The sequence below is a fragment of the Puntigrus tetrazona genome, chromosome 9 (assembly GCF_018831695.1).
Source record: "Puntigrus tetrazona isolate hp1 chromosome 9, ASM1883169v1, whole genome shotgun sequence".
Lineage (NCBI taxonomy): Eukaryota > Metazoa > Chordata > Actinopteri > Cypriniformes > Cyprinidae > Puntigrus > Puntigrus tetrazona.
The window spans coordinates 22,385,894-22,401,171 of NC_056707.1; the positions used below are offsets into that span (position 1 = coordinate 22,385,894).

General features: G+C 36.5%; 1 protein-coding gene across 1 annotated transcript in view; it reads right to left on the reverse strand.

The window, feature by feature from the left end:
- Window positions 1-12,760, reverse strand: part of LOC122352034 (calcium/calmodulin-dependent 3',5'-cyclic nucleotide phosphodiesterase 1A-like) — a 57,246-nt gene extending 44,486 nt beyond the window's left edge. Inside the window, 2 exon segments of the mRNA XM_043249520.1 lie at window positions 10,742-10,768; window positions 12,418-12,760. Coding sequence (XP_043105455.1) covers window positions 10,742-10,768; window positions 12,418-12,515 — 125 coding nt within the window. The 5' untranslated portion in view covers window positions 12,516-12,760.
- Window positions 12,761-15,278: the final 2,518 nt, after the last annotated feature.

The window sequence follows — 15,278 nt, forward strand, 5'->3', positions numbered from 1 at the left end:
TAATATTGGATGTTTAGTGCTTTCTTTTGGGAAGGTACGCTCGAATATGTAACATTCGATATGCATTGTCGTCAAAATTATTGCGATATTATCATTAATATTGGATATATCATCCAGCCCTACCCAGTATAATATCATAACAAAAGAACGTCTCTAAGCAATGTTTTGTTAGCTGGTCACCAGTGTTGGGCACGTTACTTTAAAAAAGTAATTACTTATAGTTACTTATAGTACTAGTCACTTCTCATAAATAACAACTGAGTTACATTAATTTAAGTTAATTTAATTTAAATTACTAATTACTAGGGAAAGTAACTATTCCGGTACTTAAAAATGTTCAAATTTTTCAATGTTCAAATATGTCAAATAACTTGGATGTCCCCAATATTAAATGTTAAATGAATGAAATGGACACTAAACAGAATAAATTAATTATTAATAAACATTGTACACTAACCTACACTATTTTTATGTTCTGTGGGACAATGTGAGAGACAACTATGAAATTTAATATTTTGGTAATCGCTATGGAAACCTTGGCAATAAAATATAATTATATATACTTCTTTAGAATTATAATATTATTTTGTTTATAATTTAGCATTAGAAAATGACAGAACTAATTACATAAACCATGACTGCATATTTGTCATGTTGACTGGGCTTAGACTGGTGGTGTTTAAGATATTGTTTGTAATTTATTGTTTCTACAAAAAGACAGGGAAGAAAAAAAATATTCATAACAAAGCTACGACGAATTCTTCAACTAACAACAATATAAAAGGATAAATCTAGGATTAATGAGCTGCTGGGTTCATAAATATTACTCACATCATTATTATTCACATCTGCTTTCGTTTAAATTGATTTGCTGAAATCAAAACAGGGACGACAATATATTGTCGCCTATAGGTGAGTGCCAGCCAATGAGATTGTTGTTTGCTCATTAGTTCCACCCACAACCAGAAAAACCGGCCCTGCGTCCTAGTGTGCATACTATCCAACCTATCTGCACTAAATAGTATTGAAAATTGCTAATATCACATAGGCTTTAGCATGGATAGTATGTTCATTGGGGTGCAGGGAGCAGTTCTTTTTCACAGCAACTCCGTAGACATGTATCGCGTTTCATGCATGGTATGTTTCATGCAAAACTCTCTCGCTCAGTATATTTCTTTGAAACAAAGCTACGACGTCCTGTGCGTCTTCATACTAGTTTACTGTATGTCAATCATTTATAGTAACGCCACATTTTATTATCAGTAATTTGTTTGATTACTTGCTACTGGAAAAAATTATGGCGCTTATTTATAACGCCGTAATTCCCAACACTGCTGGTCACAAGCGTAACAAGGTTTGGAAAAAATCCACAAAGCGTACAAAAATTCTAGAAAACCTTTGGTAAGATGTGAGCAAAGTCAGTGTGCTTTAATCAAATGCGATAGCATTAAAAGAATATCAGGATCAAGGTGTCTGGAACACAGCATGGCAGACAAAAAACACTTCTTTAATCAAAAGATATTTATCATCCATTGGGCCAGATGCTAATATGGTAATGTAAATGGTATATAGCTATGATAGATCTATCAATGTAGCAAATCTTACTTTTCAGAGCTATATGGCGCAGCCGTGTGATTTCACTTTCCTGAATGGAAACAGTGTTGTGTTTCATTTGCAAATAAATGGCAGAACTGTTCTAGTGGGGCAGTGGAGCACAAAACTGCAAGTTTGTGACAGAAAGACGTAGGATTAATTAGCACGCGCAGGCTAACATGCTGATAATTAGTTTGTCTGTGGCGCATTCTGGTAAGACTGAATGCCCTTGGGAAGCATGAGTCATTCCCCGCAGGAGACTGAGGAAAACATCACTCGGGCCCCTTTTACATCGCTCGTGCCATTATGAGGCTAAAGAGTGTGTTGCTAGTGGTAACAGCTCTTTTGATGAAATTCCTTAGATGATGATATTATGAGAATTGATTTGACATTTCAAGTAAGCATGGAATTTCTTATTAAAAGCTCTCACTCCCATAAAATAAAATCATTTCTGCAATTCAAAGTGGCACTAAATAAAACATAAGGACGATATGAAGACTTTTCAGATTGTGTTTTTCTGTGCATATGTTCTTGATGGCTTTTAACTGAACATTTGATTATTTTATATCAAAATGAGCTCATATTAGCTGCTTGAATATGACAACATACAAGCATCGTTCGCACAGCTGTTTTATCTTAATAGACTTTGAACCTAAATTAAATACTGCTACTGCTTCCCACAGGAAAAAAAGACATGAATCGAATTTCTTTAATGTTGCGGTTGTATTTTTAGACAGCAAATGGAGGCTTAAGTTTTTTTAGTGTTTAGATTTTACGTCTTTACAGTTTCAGAAGAAATCTTAACAATGGCTCAAACTGTTCAAAATCTTCTTAAAAGACCAAATGATATGTCAGTAATTGTCTATTTCTCCCTTCTAGTAATTTAACACAAGGTTGATCTGAGAACTCTATTCTCTACATTCTTTCATTCTCTGACGATAAACAATAAATATTAAGTCTCAATTTACTGAAGTTATTTAATGTGACTTGCAAGCAGACAACAATTTAAAAGGATAGTTCACTCAAAAATTTTAATTACTCACCCTCAACTTCTTTCTTGTATGAATTTATTTCAGCTGTTGAGTTATTAATATAAGATATTTTGAAGAATGCTGGAGCCCCAGTAGTTGATGGTAGGCATACTATGGGAGTCAAAGGCTACCGTAAACTCTCGGAGTTACACGCATTTTTCAAAATATCTTTTCTTTGTGTTCTGCAGAACTCAGGTTTGTAACGGGTTTTGGGTGAACTACCCTTTAAGTCACTGTCCATTTGCTGGAGCTGTCAACAAACATGATGGCAGTGATGCCAGTGCGTTTGATCAACCAATGCAAAAATCAACTGCAAGCATCAATTGACTGTAGCTCTCACATGATGACTCTCCCGAGAGGTCAGCTTGGTAATATACATTGTAATGTTAATGTGTTTGGTAATGAGACTTGCTACTGCCAAAACATTCACAAGCATGCTGCTGCACATATATATAAAATAACCTCATAACATGCATGAAATGACCCCATAGTAGATCTGTACAGGCGGAGCTGGGGAAGGTGGAGGGCTGTGCTGCAACTGCTACAACAAGCAGTAGTTAGATGAGTGTTTATATGTTAAGCAGCAAGCTCAGTGCACTAAAACTGCAAAAAACTATCAGATGCGCCATGTGAATAATGATAATATGTCAGATCAGTACAGTACATAGCTTCTTTAATCCATTTTAGAGTATTTTCAGACTCGGAATTAGAAAATATCTTACAGTTTTTCATTCCGAAACTCAACGTTTCAAAGAAAGTCATATACATTACACAGGTCTTGTGAGCTGTGAAAGAGCCACCACTGAGAAATGAAACCAAGGGTTAAGTATCTCTTTCGCTCTCTCTTTTTAGCTGTTCGGGTTGGCTTAGTCACACTGAAATTACCGCAGTACCATTTCTAAGCCTTGTGTTCTTTGATTCTTGAAAGACGAAAAAAAAAAAACGAAAAAAACATACACACTTGAATTTAGCTCTGAAAATTTGAGATGATGTCATGGAAAGAAAGAGAATGAAAAACCTGTCGCATTTAGTTGCTAATGAATTTTTTCCATAGCCTGCATGGCAGTTTTCATCCGATCTAAAACTGATAAAGCAATCATAATTTAACCTTATAGCCTCACACTGCGATTCATGTTGCTATAGCAACCATCATACGTGAGCGGATAGTGCTGATATCAAGAATAAATGGGTTTTTGTTTTGTTTTATTGTTCGGTTCTGTTTCTTTTATCGTTCACAGCCAGCTTTTTGTGCCTTGAAGCTTTACACTGATAGCGAGTGATAAAATAATCGAGTACGGGCGGTGTGCATTTTCGCTCTTTGATAGGTGCTCTCAACTTATTGTCATGAATGAATGTACTTTACTATTCCACAGTCACACAGTAAAACCTCTTTAAAGAAAGCAAAGATTTGATTGTTTGCCGAAATCATTAGGGCTCGAGCATTCACTGATTGAAAGTAAGAAAATGGTAATTGCGTTGCCACACTTTCATTTTCGGGCAAAATTGTTTTTCGGGCAGTCATTCTCTCTCCAGGTCATGATCTAATCAAACATCAGGTGGACATAAAACACAAAGTAAGAGAGGTTTGAAAAAATGAGAAGAGAGAGAGAGATTAAACAAGCAAGGACAAATTATGGTCTAAACTGCTCTCAGGAAATTGCTCAGATCACTGGACGGCTTCTAAATACAGCCGCAGATAGCTGTCGTACAGGCTCGTTGTTGCGGGCGCACATATGGTGCTGCACTCCGGTATTCCAGTCCACTAAACAAATTGTTTAGCTGCCAGCTGAAGCCCCGTTCACACTGACAGCAATTTAAGCAATGGAGGTTCATGTACTGTTGGTTGTGAAGGCGCTCCTGCTGCGGCATGCCCTGATGCTATTTGCAGGCTTTTAAAGCCTTTGAAACATTACCACAAATGAGATCAAAATAAATCTTGCAGCTAAAATTAACATTATGCAGTGTAATACCTTTCAGAAGTTTGGGGTCAGTAAGATTTAATAATGTTTATGAAAAAAAATTGCTTATGGTCAACAAGGCTGTGTTTATTTGACTATAAAATACAGTAAACAGTAATATTTTTGTAAGTTGTTAGAACTGAAATTAATGCTTTCTATTTAGGTAATTATAAAATACTAATATATATATATATATATATATATATATATATATATATATATATATATATATATATATATACTGTATATAGTATTATAATATTATAGTACATTATGTGATACAAGGAGAAATTTTCTCCAGTCTTCAGTGTCGCATGATAAATCATAATCATAAATCATTATGATATGCTGTTTTATTATTGTTAATGTTGAAAGCTTAACATGTTTGTTGACGAATTCATGACAAATTTATTTCAAATATAATTTCTTTAAAATATTAAAGCACTTACTGTCGATTTATTGCATTCTTTCTGAATAATAGTTTTTTTTTTCTTAAATAAATAAATAAATAAATAAATCTGATCACCCGAAATATTGATTTTAGCGGGAGTGTATTATATGCGACAATATTTTTTTTCCGGTTACTTTGTTGCTGCAAGTTGCTGTCAGTGTAAATAACCTAATAAGTAGTAATTCAAACAAAACAAATATGTTTTGTCATCATTTACTCACCCTTATGTTGTGAATAATTGTTTGTACGAAACACAAAGGGATACATTTAACATAATCAAGGGCAGCTGTGAACATTATTCACTTTGGAATGACATAACAGTTAGCAAATGATGACAGAACCTCCGTTTTTTTAATGAACTGTCCTCTTAAATAAAAGTGCATTAACCCAAACATGGTTTTTAGCTTGCTTAGTAAACACACCCCGAAACAAAAGTTAATAGCTCTCAAGTAAATGACAGACATGCATAGGAAGTGGATAAAATAAACTACGGCATTCATTCTCACCACACGCGAGAGAGTGTGTGGCTCATTTCTGACAAGAAGCAGAAACACACGCTCACTTCTGGCATGCTCACGGTCGCCTCTCTGACAACTCCGAAACAACAGGAGATTAATAAGATACACGTTCCCAAACGAGCTCAAGTATCACAACCAAAGACCCTAAAGCCTTTTTGCTCACAGGATGCCGGTCTGTTTGTTAACATCTGCCAATTTCTGGACAGCTTGAAATGAATACAGATCCAGAGAACAGGAAACACTCAGTTGCCAGGAGACGTCACCAGAATGTTTTAGCAAATCCTGGAGAGGTGGTACGAGGCCTGAGAGACAGGAACCTGTTGACAGGAAGCCCACACAACACAATGCAGAAATATCTGGAAGGTCTACTGTGCAGATGTCATATTTTCTTTCTCGCATTAGCGGCTAGTTTTAAAATACACACAGCATGATGATCGAAATTAAAATGTGCTTATGGGCTCATTCTGCCATTTTAAATAACCATAATTTAACTAATCACACTAATCACAAGCAGGTGAAATGTTGAGCATTAAATTAGAAGAACAACGAGATGTTGCAGTGCAAGAAGAGGCATCAATATATTTAGTCTCTTTTCCTAGAAGACTTTATATTTTAAATGTCTATAAACTCTTAAAAATAAATGTGCTTCACTATGTCATAGAAGAACCTTTTTTGTCTAAAGGGTTCCTTAAAGAATCTTTAACATCTGGCGAAACATAAAGGTTCTTCAGATTATAAAAATGCAAGAAAGAGATGGTTCTTTTGACTAAATGGTTCTTTGTGGAACCAAAAATGGTTCTTCTAATGGTTCTCTAGCCTTTTAAAGCACCTTTATCTTTAGTGTACCTTAGAACACTACCCTAGACACTAGCTAAAATTAGTGCTCATCCAGGTAACAAAAATATGTTCTATGAACATTTTGCTAATATTCCATTAAGCACTGTTTCTGAACATTATTCTCTGAATGTTCCAGTTTTTCCTGATTATGCAAGAGTTAAAAGACAATTCTATTTTATAATTTTGCAAATGCTACTTTTGAATTGTCTCTTTATAAACTAAGTAGTAACATTAAAAAATCAAGACTAAGAACATTTTTTGACATTGGACATTCTATTAACATCACTGGAAAAATGTTTGCTCCAAATTTTCTTTCTTTTTCTTTTTACCGCTTTACACAACAAAAACAAATGCAAATGCCGCACATTTTGAGTGGAATTGGAACTTTATGTCAGAGAATGATGGAAAATGTTTTTGTCTCACAAGCCTGTGTTTCATACATTGTCTTTTACACTTCAACAGCTAATGACACAACCCAGCAGGAAACTGTTGGATGGCTACTTGACACCCGGTGTACTATGCTTTATTCTGTTCTATTGTGTTTTCACAGAAAGCGGGCCAACACAATGCTGCCTCTCACATGAACATCCAGCTCTTCACGCTTTTACAGACAGCGTTGCTCTAAGGTCAGTACGAGCAAGCTTTCGGCGTCTCTGAAGTGGTTTCTCTGTAGCTGAAACCAAGAATAGTGATTGAAAAGAAAATCTTTTCAGTTGTTTTCATGTAAATAAGGTGACTTTGACATTGTCGGTAAAAGGTAATGGAAAGTGCTTTTTTTTGCAGTAATAGTATACAAGAACCTAAACAAGAACCTTTCAGAAATAATCTTTCTGCACTATAAAGAATATTTTGTTCATCGTCAAGATTTCATAGTTTTTTTAAGGTTTCTGCCAATAGAGAATGAGATAAACAAGGTTGTTTCTTAATGACTTTTAGTAAGAAGCCACATAACGCGTGTGAATACTTTTGATGAACTTTGTTGGGACAGTTTAATGGGGGCCTCTAGTGGATACATTACTCACATCTTCTATATTTCCAAAGATTTGTCTAAAGATCCTTCGTTTTAACGCCATCTAGAATTGAACTCAATATCATTTAGAACGATTTAATCAATCAGACCACCATACATTATTCATTACTGACAGCTTGCTGAACACCCAGCGCTTAAAGCACTGCTGATATAATTAGTTGGATTGATTATCTTCTGCATTATAAGGTGTCTCAAGCTGTCACCTCACATTCTATTTAAGTTCACACTATAAGACTAATTATGACTGAATATACCTTTACACTACAAAACATCCACTTACAAAATTGGAGGTGCAATCTTATTTACAAATAAATCTAAATACATGTTTGTATCACGGAATTTTAAAACACATTTTCATAACAGAAATGAAGCATATTTTAACTTTTTTTTTTCTTTTTAGCATTGTTTTCATAACAATTAAACAATTTGCCAACAAATTGTCATTACTGTAATACACCTGAATAGTTTTATAACTTTTGAGTTATTTTTTTATTTATTAGGTACAATCAAGTTGGGTTAAAAACAATCAACAATTTTTGGAGCATGCTTACTTGCTTACAGTAATGTACTGTATATATTTATGTCACAATATATTTTATTCATTCATTCATTTATTTATTAATTCATTCTGAGATTAAGGGAGAAACTGCCATAAAGCAATACGCTATTAAAATCCCATTATTTTTAATGCCGATTCTTGATAAATAAATAATATATAATAAAAATATATACGGTACATTACTGTAAGCAAATAAGGTGAATGGTTAATAAATAAATGGTAATTAAATTAAACATCAATGTAATGCAATACATATATATGCTGGTCAAATGCATTTTAACCAACATAAATTTCATAAAATAGCATAAAACAATATATAGTTTTTATTTTTCACCAACAGATTTTTTGTATTATTGTCCTCAATTCTCATTATCAAACTTTACTGTAATCCAATATTTATATTTACATATATAATTTTAATATGAATCTACCAATATTTATTCAATAACAAATCCAATAGCCTTAAGAAAGGCTTTGTTGTTGTACTTCTTTGTGGAATTTTGGATAAAATGTCACCTGGACTTGTACCTGACAGATTTTGAGATGTTCACCCAATTACAGTAACCACTGTTTTCCACATAAACCTCTCCCACCTTCGGGACATGACTGATTTTGACACATGAATTACCGATCGACTCTTGTTTTCCTGCAGCGAATACTGATGCAGAGATGTTTTTGTTGAAGTGCACATGCTGAGGTCCGCCTAACTGATAGTGGAGAGCTGTGCTTTGAAGGAAGGCCATTGTTGAATAGCACCTCTCAGCGTGCATTACATAAATGTGGGGCTGTTACTGAGGGCAGGCGGGTGTTTAGCATCAGAGGCAGTAATGTGGAGGTGTGTGAGGGCCACTTCACCTGAACTAGACTGCTCTGATTGGCCTTCGCGTAAGAGCTTGACAGAGGTTTCCACACAGAGGAGGGCCAGTGATGGCATCAGGGCTCTTCAGAGTCAGTAATGCTTTGTGTGTGTGTGTGAGAGAAAATGCTTTGGCACTTGTTTCACTGATGCACTACACCTTTACTTTGTACTTTGAATGCTTTGCCAAATAATATTAATGAATGATTATGGGGTTATTATTCATTTAATATGTGTCTAGGATTTTTGTTCAACTTTAAAGGACGACTATAATTAATAAATAAATGAAAACATTTGCTGTTATCATGACACTCATGATATTCTCCAGTTATTGAACTGGATTTAATCAACATTGAACTGGTATATGAGCTGAATAATGACACTATTGTCTTTTGTTGAGCTGCTCATAGCTAAAATGAAATCATTTTATAACTGATTAATTTTACAGCATTAACGTTGTTATTTTTCTGATTATTAGCGTGAAGCTACTTTGAAACAATATATATTATATAAAGTACTTAAAGTGTTATTTACTTATAAGTGCTTATAATATTTGGGGCGTGAATTCATAAGGAACAAAAACTCTGTAATAAAGAAAATGTATTCAATAAAAAACTAGAACTATTTAAAAACTTCTAACTGGCAATCAATCAGAAAAGAAAGCAAACCTAAATTTATTAGGGATCACAGCACAATGACTTTATGCCATTATATTGTCATGATAAATACAAGTTATAATATAATATTGTCGAAAGTCTTTGAAATGCATGCTAATTTTTTCTCAAACATTGGAAGCCACAAAATTCAGAAATAGTTCAATTTAACTGAAAATTGGTATATGCTATGTATGTTGTGTTACAATATTGTGCGGTAATTCTATCACTATTTATACAAAACTCAAGTCAAGTCTCCATCTCTACACAATATTGAAATAGATATATATTTAAGCGTTAGAGTGTTCTAAACAAAAAATGGTTTTCCCAGTGAAGCCATAAAAGAACCATTTGGTTTCTATTTCAATGAACAATTAAATAATCTAAAAATATATATATTTTTCCCCACTATAGAGAACCTTCTATGCAATGGAAAAGATCCATGGATGTTATTAAAGATTCCAATAAAGAATCTTTATTTGTAAGAGTGCACCAACGTTCTATGAAAGCTTACAGTTTACAAAAGCACACCCAAAGCTAACATTATCCACCAAACAGTTTTAATAAAGTCTGTATGTTAAACGCTTCTGGCTGAATCAATAGCACAAGTTCAATACGTAATGTAAGGGCTTTAGAACAAACCCTGAGCAGAATGTTTGAGGAATATCAATACAGAGCTGCCATGCAAGCGCTGCGATAATCTCTTCAGCGTCCCATTCCAGAGCTGCCCCACTTCTGTAATCCGTACATCATAAGACAGAATCAGAATCAGACAGCGAGCGCGCAGTTTGTATTGTGTGGGCTGTCACACATAGAAATGGAAGAACACCAATGTCTCTGTTCCTGGTTGATGTTTTGTCTGGATCGAGATGGCAATGTCTCGTTCCTGGTTGATGTTTTGTCTGGATCGAGATGCTTAGCCGTGTAACAAAGCCTAATTACACAGACGGTCTCCTTGGGGGCACCATGTTCTTTGGCCCAGGTGAAAGAGCTGGGTTGTAATGTCAATATCTCCTCAGCTCCTTGATCTGCCCATTTAATCATGATTTTAGCAGCAACCTTCACTTTAGCACGCCAGATCTTTACCCATTACGCAACCCCCACACTATGGAGGTGGCAATGAAACCATTAGTGACCCAGCTGGAGTGATAAGATTGCGGTTAGATTCATCTAGCTGCATTACTTGTCATGCATGAAATGTTCATTTGGTCCAATGAATTGCTGTGACACAGACAGAGACCAACTTTGAACTTACCTTTGAGATGTGCTTTTGTACTTCTGCCTGTAACACAAAAAAATGGAAGCACATTAGCTTGCAGCCATAATGAGCGCATGCCACGGAAGAAAGTAGGTTTACGTATGTAAGGGACAGGACTGACAAGAACAGCATGCTCTGTTTCCAGTGTGAACAAACCCAGGATCTCAAGGAATTCTCACGTTCCCGCTGCAGTGAATCAGTCATCGTATGAAGCTGCCGTTATCGGATGCGATTTAGACTGAAAATGCAGAGCTCTCGCTGAGGATAGAAACGTATGCACTGGAACGTACTGCAAATCATTAGTGCATATAGTTCATTAATAAATCGCCTATTTTGTTTATTCCAACTAGGAGTTTCTTGGAAACAACCGTGGCCTGGATGCTGAGCTGGAGAGGCGTTTCAACACATCCTAAAACGATATTGTCCACCTCAGATGGGATGAACGGAAAGAGTGCAATCGGTCTATAGAGATAGATGGAGCTCACCAAAGAGGCTTGGATGAGCTTTGCAGGGAGGTGATGGAGTTAGACTGGTTTAAATCTACGGATCAGCCATTCAGTGACTTCCACAAATTTCTTTCTGCTGTAGGTCATAACGTCTGATTAAATTGCCCTCTGCTTCAGCTCCAATGCATTTAACATCAGACTGAAGGTTATGTTTCAGCAGCGACTAGAGCAACAGAAGGTCATTTTTACGCTGGGAAATGAATTTATTGCCGTAACAAAAATACATTAATATTGTACATCTTTCATACTGATTTAAGAGAATATTATTTTGGTGCTGTTTTGAATATGAAGCAGGTGAATTATTGTGAACTGAAACCTGGAGAAAAAACTCATTTCAAATAAATATATAATTTTAATTTAAATAAATATATTACACATAAAAATGAAGTTATTTAAGGTCGATGTCAAAGCAACGTATAAAATTACATTAAAATAAATGTAAAATAAAATATAAAACTGTGTATATATATTTACAAAAATAATAATACAAGTAAAAAAACTTTCAAATTAAAATAACATTGGAAAATATTAACATAAAATCTAATTTAAAGTATTTAAAAATCTATAACAGTATATCAATGATATTAAAATAACACTTTGCCAAATGATTCATTGTTGAAAAATAAGTTGAAATGGTTAGTTAATATTAAATAAATGTTCATTTAAATTGCACATCAACTAACAAAACTAAATATTTTCTAGTTTTATGCAAGGGCATTTATTTCTGTTTATAGTGTGATAAATGATCTATAATTATTATTTATTGTGGCTGAACATTAACCCAGACTGTAGTAACTACAGAGTTTTCTGATGAAATGCAATGTTCGACATCTGCATTAAAAAATGTAATCAACGAATCACGTTTGGACTGTTAAAGTTTCTCCACAAAATGACCCAATCCAAACACCGCTGAACCTCATCGCCACAAGACTCATAAGAATTAATTAAGCAAAACTGTCAGCAGAAGCAAGTATGCGAACAACAACATTGCTTGATTAAGCTTGACAGTCTCATTAGTATAACATTCACACACTTGCTGCCCCAAGAGTCAAAATTCACCCACTCCCAGCATCACACGGCGTACAGTGAACACAACAACCGCACCGCTCTGCCGTGCAGGAGTCAAACCGAGTGCTGACGAAAGAGTAAGAAACAAGAAGCACTTACATTCCTTTCAGCCTAATCCACATCTTCTCCGTCTGGTCGCACTTGGAGTACTTCAAGGAGTTCTCCAGCCCGTCCGTGTCGTTGGCCAGAGCATCCATGGTGTGCACGAACGCGCGAGTGTTTGGAGTGATCTAAGATGCAGAGGGATACGCAGGTATGCGATTCAACACGTGTAGCACAGAGATCCGGGTCTTCAAAGCATCTCCGGCAGTTTGAGCGACAAACGTCTCCCAGAGGGTCCTGCTCGCAGCTCCAGAGCGCATCAGCCCGCTGGAGTGAGTGTCAGCGCGCAGACCTGTCTCTCCGCTACGCACTGAGGGAACGCTGTCACACACACACACACAAAAACGCGCACACACACACACACGCGCGCGCGTACACTAATGTTTCTCTCTCTCTCTTGCTTCCTCTTGCTCTCCCACTGACCGGAAAAAGCGGCGCTATGCCTAAACATTTCACCCTCTGGCTTCTTACCCTGTTGTTCTCAGTATTTTAGCCTGCGCTTCATTCTTTAGGCATCCATTTATACAAACACGCACACACCTCAAGTACCGCAGCGGGCACCTGTGTCGGCGAGAATCCGCTGGCTGGAAACGGGAACGGCGCGCAGCAGGCAGAGAGCAGCGCTTTCCCTCCTCACCAGGGAGAAGAAGAGAGGACCGTCTCCTCACATCCTCTACAGCATCATCATCACCATCATCATCCGGCCGAGATTCACCTGCCTTCCCCCGACAGAAGAAGCCATCGCGGAGCCCTGGTGTTTTAGCTCGCCTTGCCTACCGTTGGCCAGCTGAGCGATAAGCTCCCCCGGCGGCATCTCCTGGTCCCGAGTTGGCGTTTTAATGAAATTAACCTGCGCGCTATCGTCCTGCGCTTGTCTCGCGCCCGGCAGCCTAGTTTCAGCGCGCTCTAATCCCTCATTCCAGCGCAGCTGCAAGAAGCAGCGTGCTGATAAAAATTTCATGATTGTTTGTGAAGTACAAAAGGGCTGATTAGGCAGGCACACACTCAGAGAGACTGAAGCGTTTCGGAGGTGAATAAAATCAAAAGCACCTTCCCTAATATAGCAGCACCCCTATATCTCGTTTTTGTAAATAAGAAAGATATTTTTTGGTGCTGTTGCAGCCAGGCACAGCTGATTTTCATTCATTAGGGGGAAGGGCACATCATCTCCTGCCTACTGAGCATCCGCGGCATGAATAGACTGAATCCTAATGATCCCTTCTTCGGGGTTACCGGTCTATTGGATTACACTCTACAATGTAAAACAGCTTAATCATTCCAGCATTAGCATATGAACAAAAATACATTTTTCCCATTAGTTCATTTCATCACATATTGCCTGTGGAATGAGAACATTCTGATTCCTTTTTTATTTCGCATAAAGGTGGTTCAGTCAGTTGTCATGCCATAACAAGATTAAATTGCATTAGTTGGAAAAATAGCCTCTTGTCTCGGTTTTTATTTGCCGTTTAATGAGATAGCGTGTTTGTTGACTTGCTGGAAGGTTGATTTAGCCGTTTGTTTCATATAAAGCGGTTCTGATAAATGGAAACGCATAAAATGGGCGCTGTGTGTGTGTGTAAATAAAACATTATTCATATTCACTTTCGGCACTAAATGGTGATTGATGAAAGGCGTTGCCATGGCAACACACACTGCCATACAAACGGCTTCGGAGGGAATGATTACGGCTGTGAAAGAATGACTTGAAGGTCTCACGGAGAGACAGACGCACAGACAGATAAACCGAGGCAGAAAAGAGCAGCAACAAAGCCCCAAATAACAACGATGCTGGGTTATCTATAGAGGCCCACTTATCCTGTATGATGACGGTGATTATCGACTCAAAAGAGCAAGCAGGACAAGAGTAAGACGGCGCAGTTTGATTCAGCACATCAGGAAGCTTTTGTGCTCGCGTGGCTAGCGAACGCTCAGGAAAGATTGTTCAGGCATGTGCGGTGTGATCACCTAAGAGCTTGTGGTTGTGACAAACACTTGCAAGACTTTCTGCAAGACATGTCGTACCACTGTGATTTGTGAAGTCAGAGGAGCGTCGACGGTTAGACGATGCACAGAACTCCATTAACCAAACACAATGGCTCTGCTCCAATACCTAGCTGCTTCGCCGTCTGCTGCCTTTTAAGGCAGCGTTCTAAGTGACACTAAACCTCATTAGTGATTGATTTGGAACACTCTGCATAGGTAGCAAATTATATGTTATATCAATATTGCTTCTTATGCATAACACATGGGAGACAAGTCTGTTGATTTGAAGAGTTACTGTTTTGCAATGAAATATTGCAATGAAGTCACACAAATATTAGGTCTTTTTTGTATTGAATGAACTATACATTATTTTACTCATTTTGGTCATAATAATTTTGTCAAAATGTCGTTAATCAACATATCTTATGTCTATTTTGTATTTTATAAATGTATTTATTACTATATATGTATTTATTACACTGCCAAATGATTAATTGCAAAGGTATTTGGGCCAATATATTTTAAAAAATTTGCATACATTTATTTATTTATATATATATATATATATATATATTATATTACATCTTAATATATTTAATATTATTTAATATATGCATGCATGTGTTTGTATTTATATTTACATGATAAATACACACAGTATACACTTTTAATTTGGATGTGATTATCTGCTATTATTCGTTATACAGCCGAGCAGGTAGCAGAGTGTTGCAGGTTTTTCTTTCCTTCAAAGTTTACAAAGTTTACAAAGTTTACGCTGCCTCATAATTTGGCCAACAAAAGGCATTTAAGAGGGAACACGCTCTTGCTGACTGGTCAGAAACATAGCCACTGTTTTTATGAACTGCGTTTCA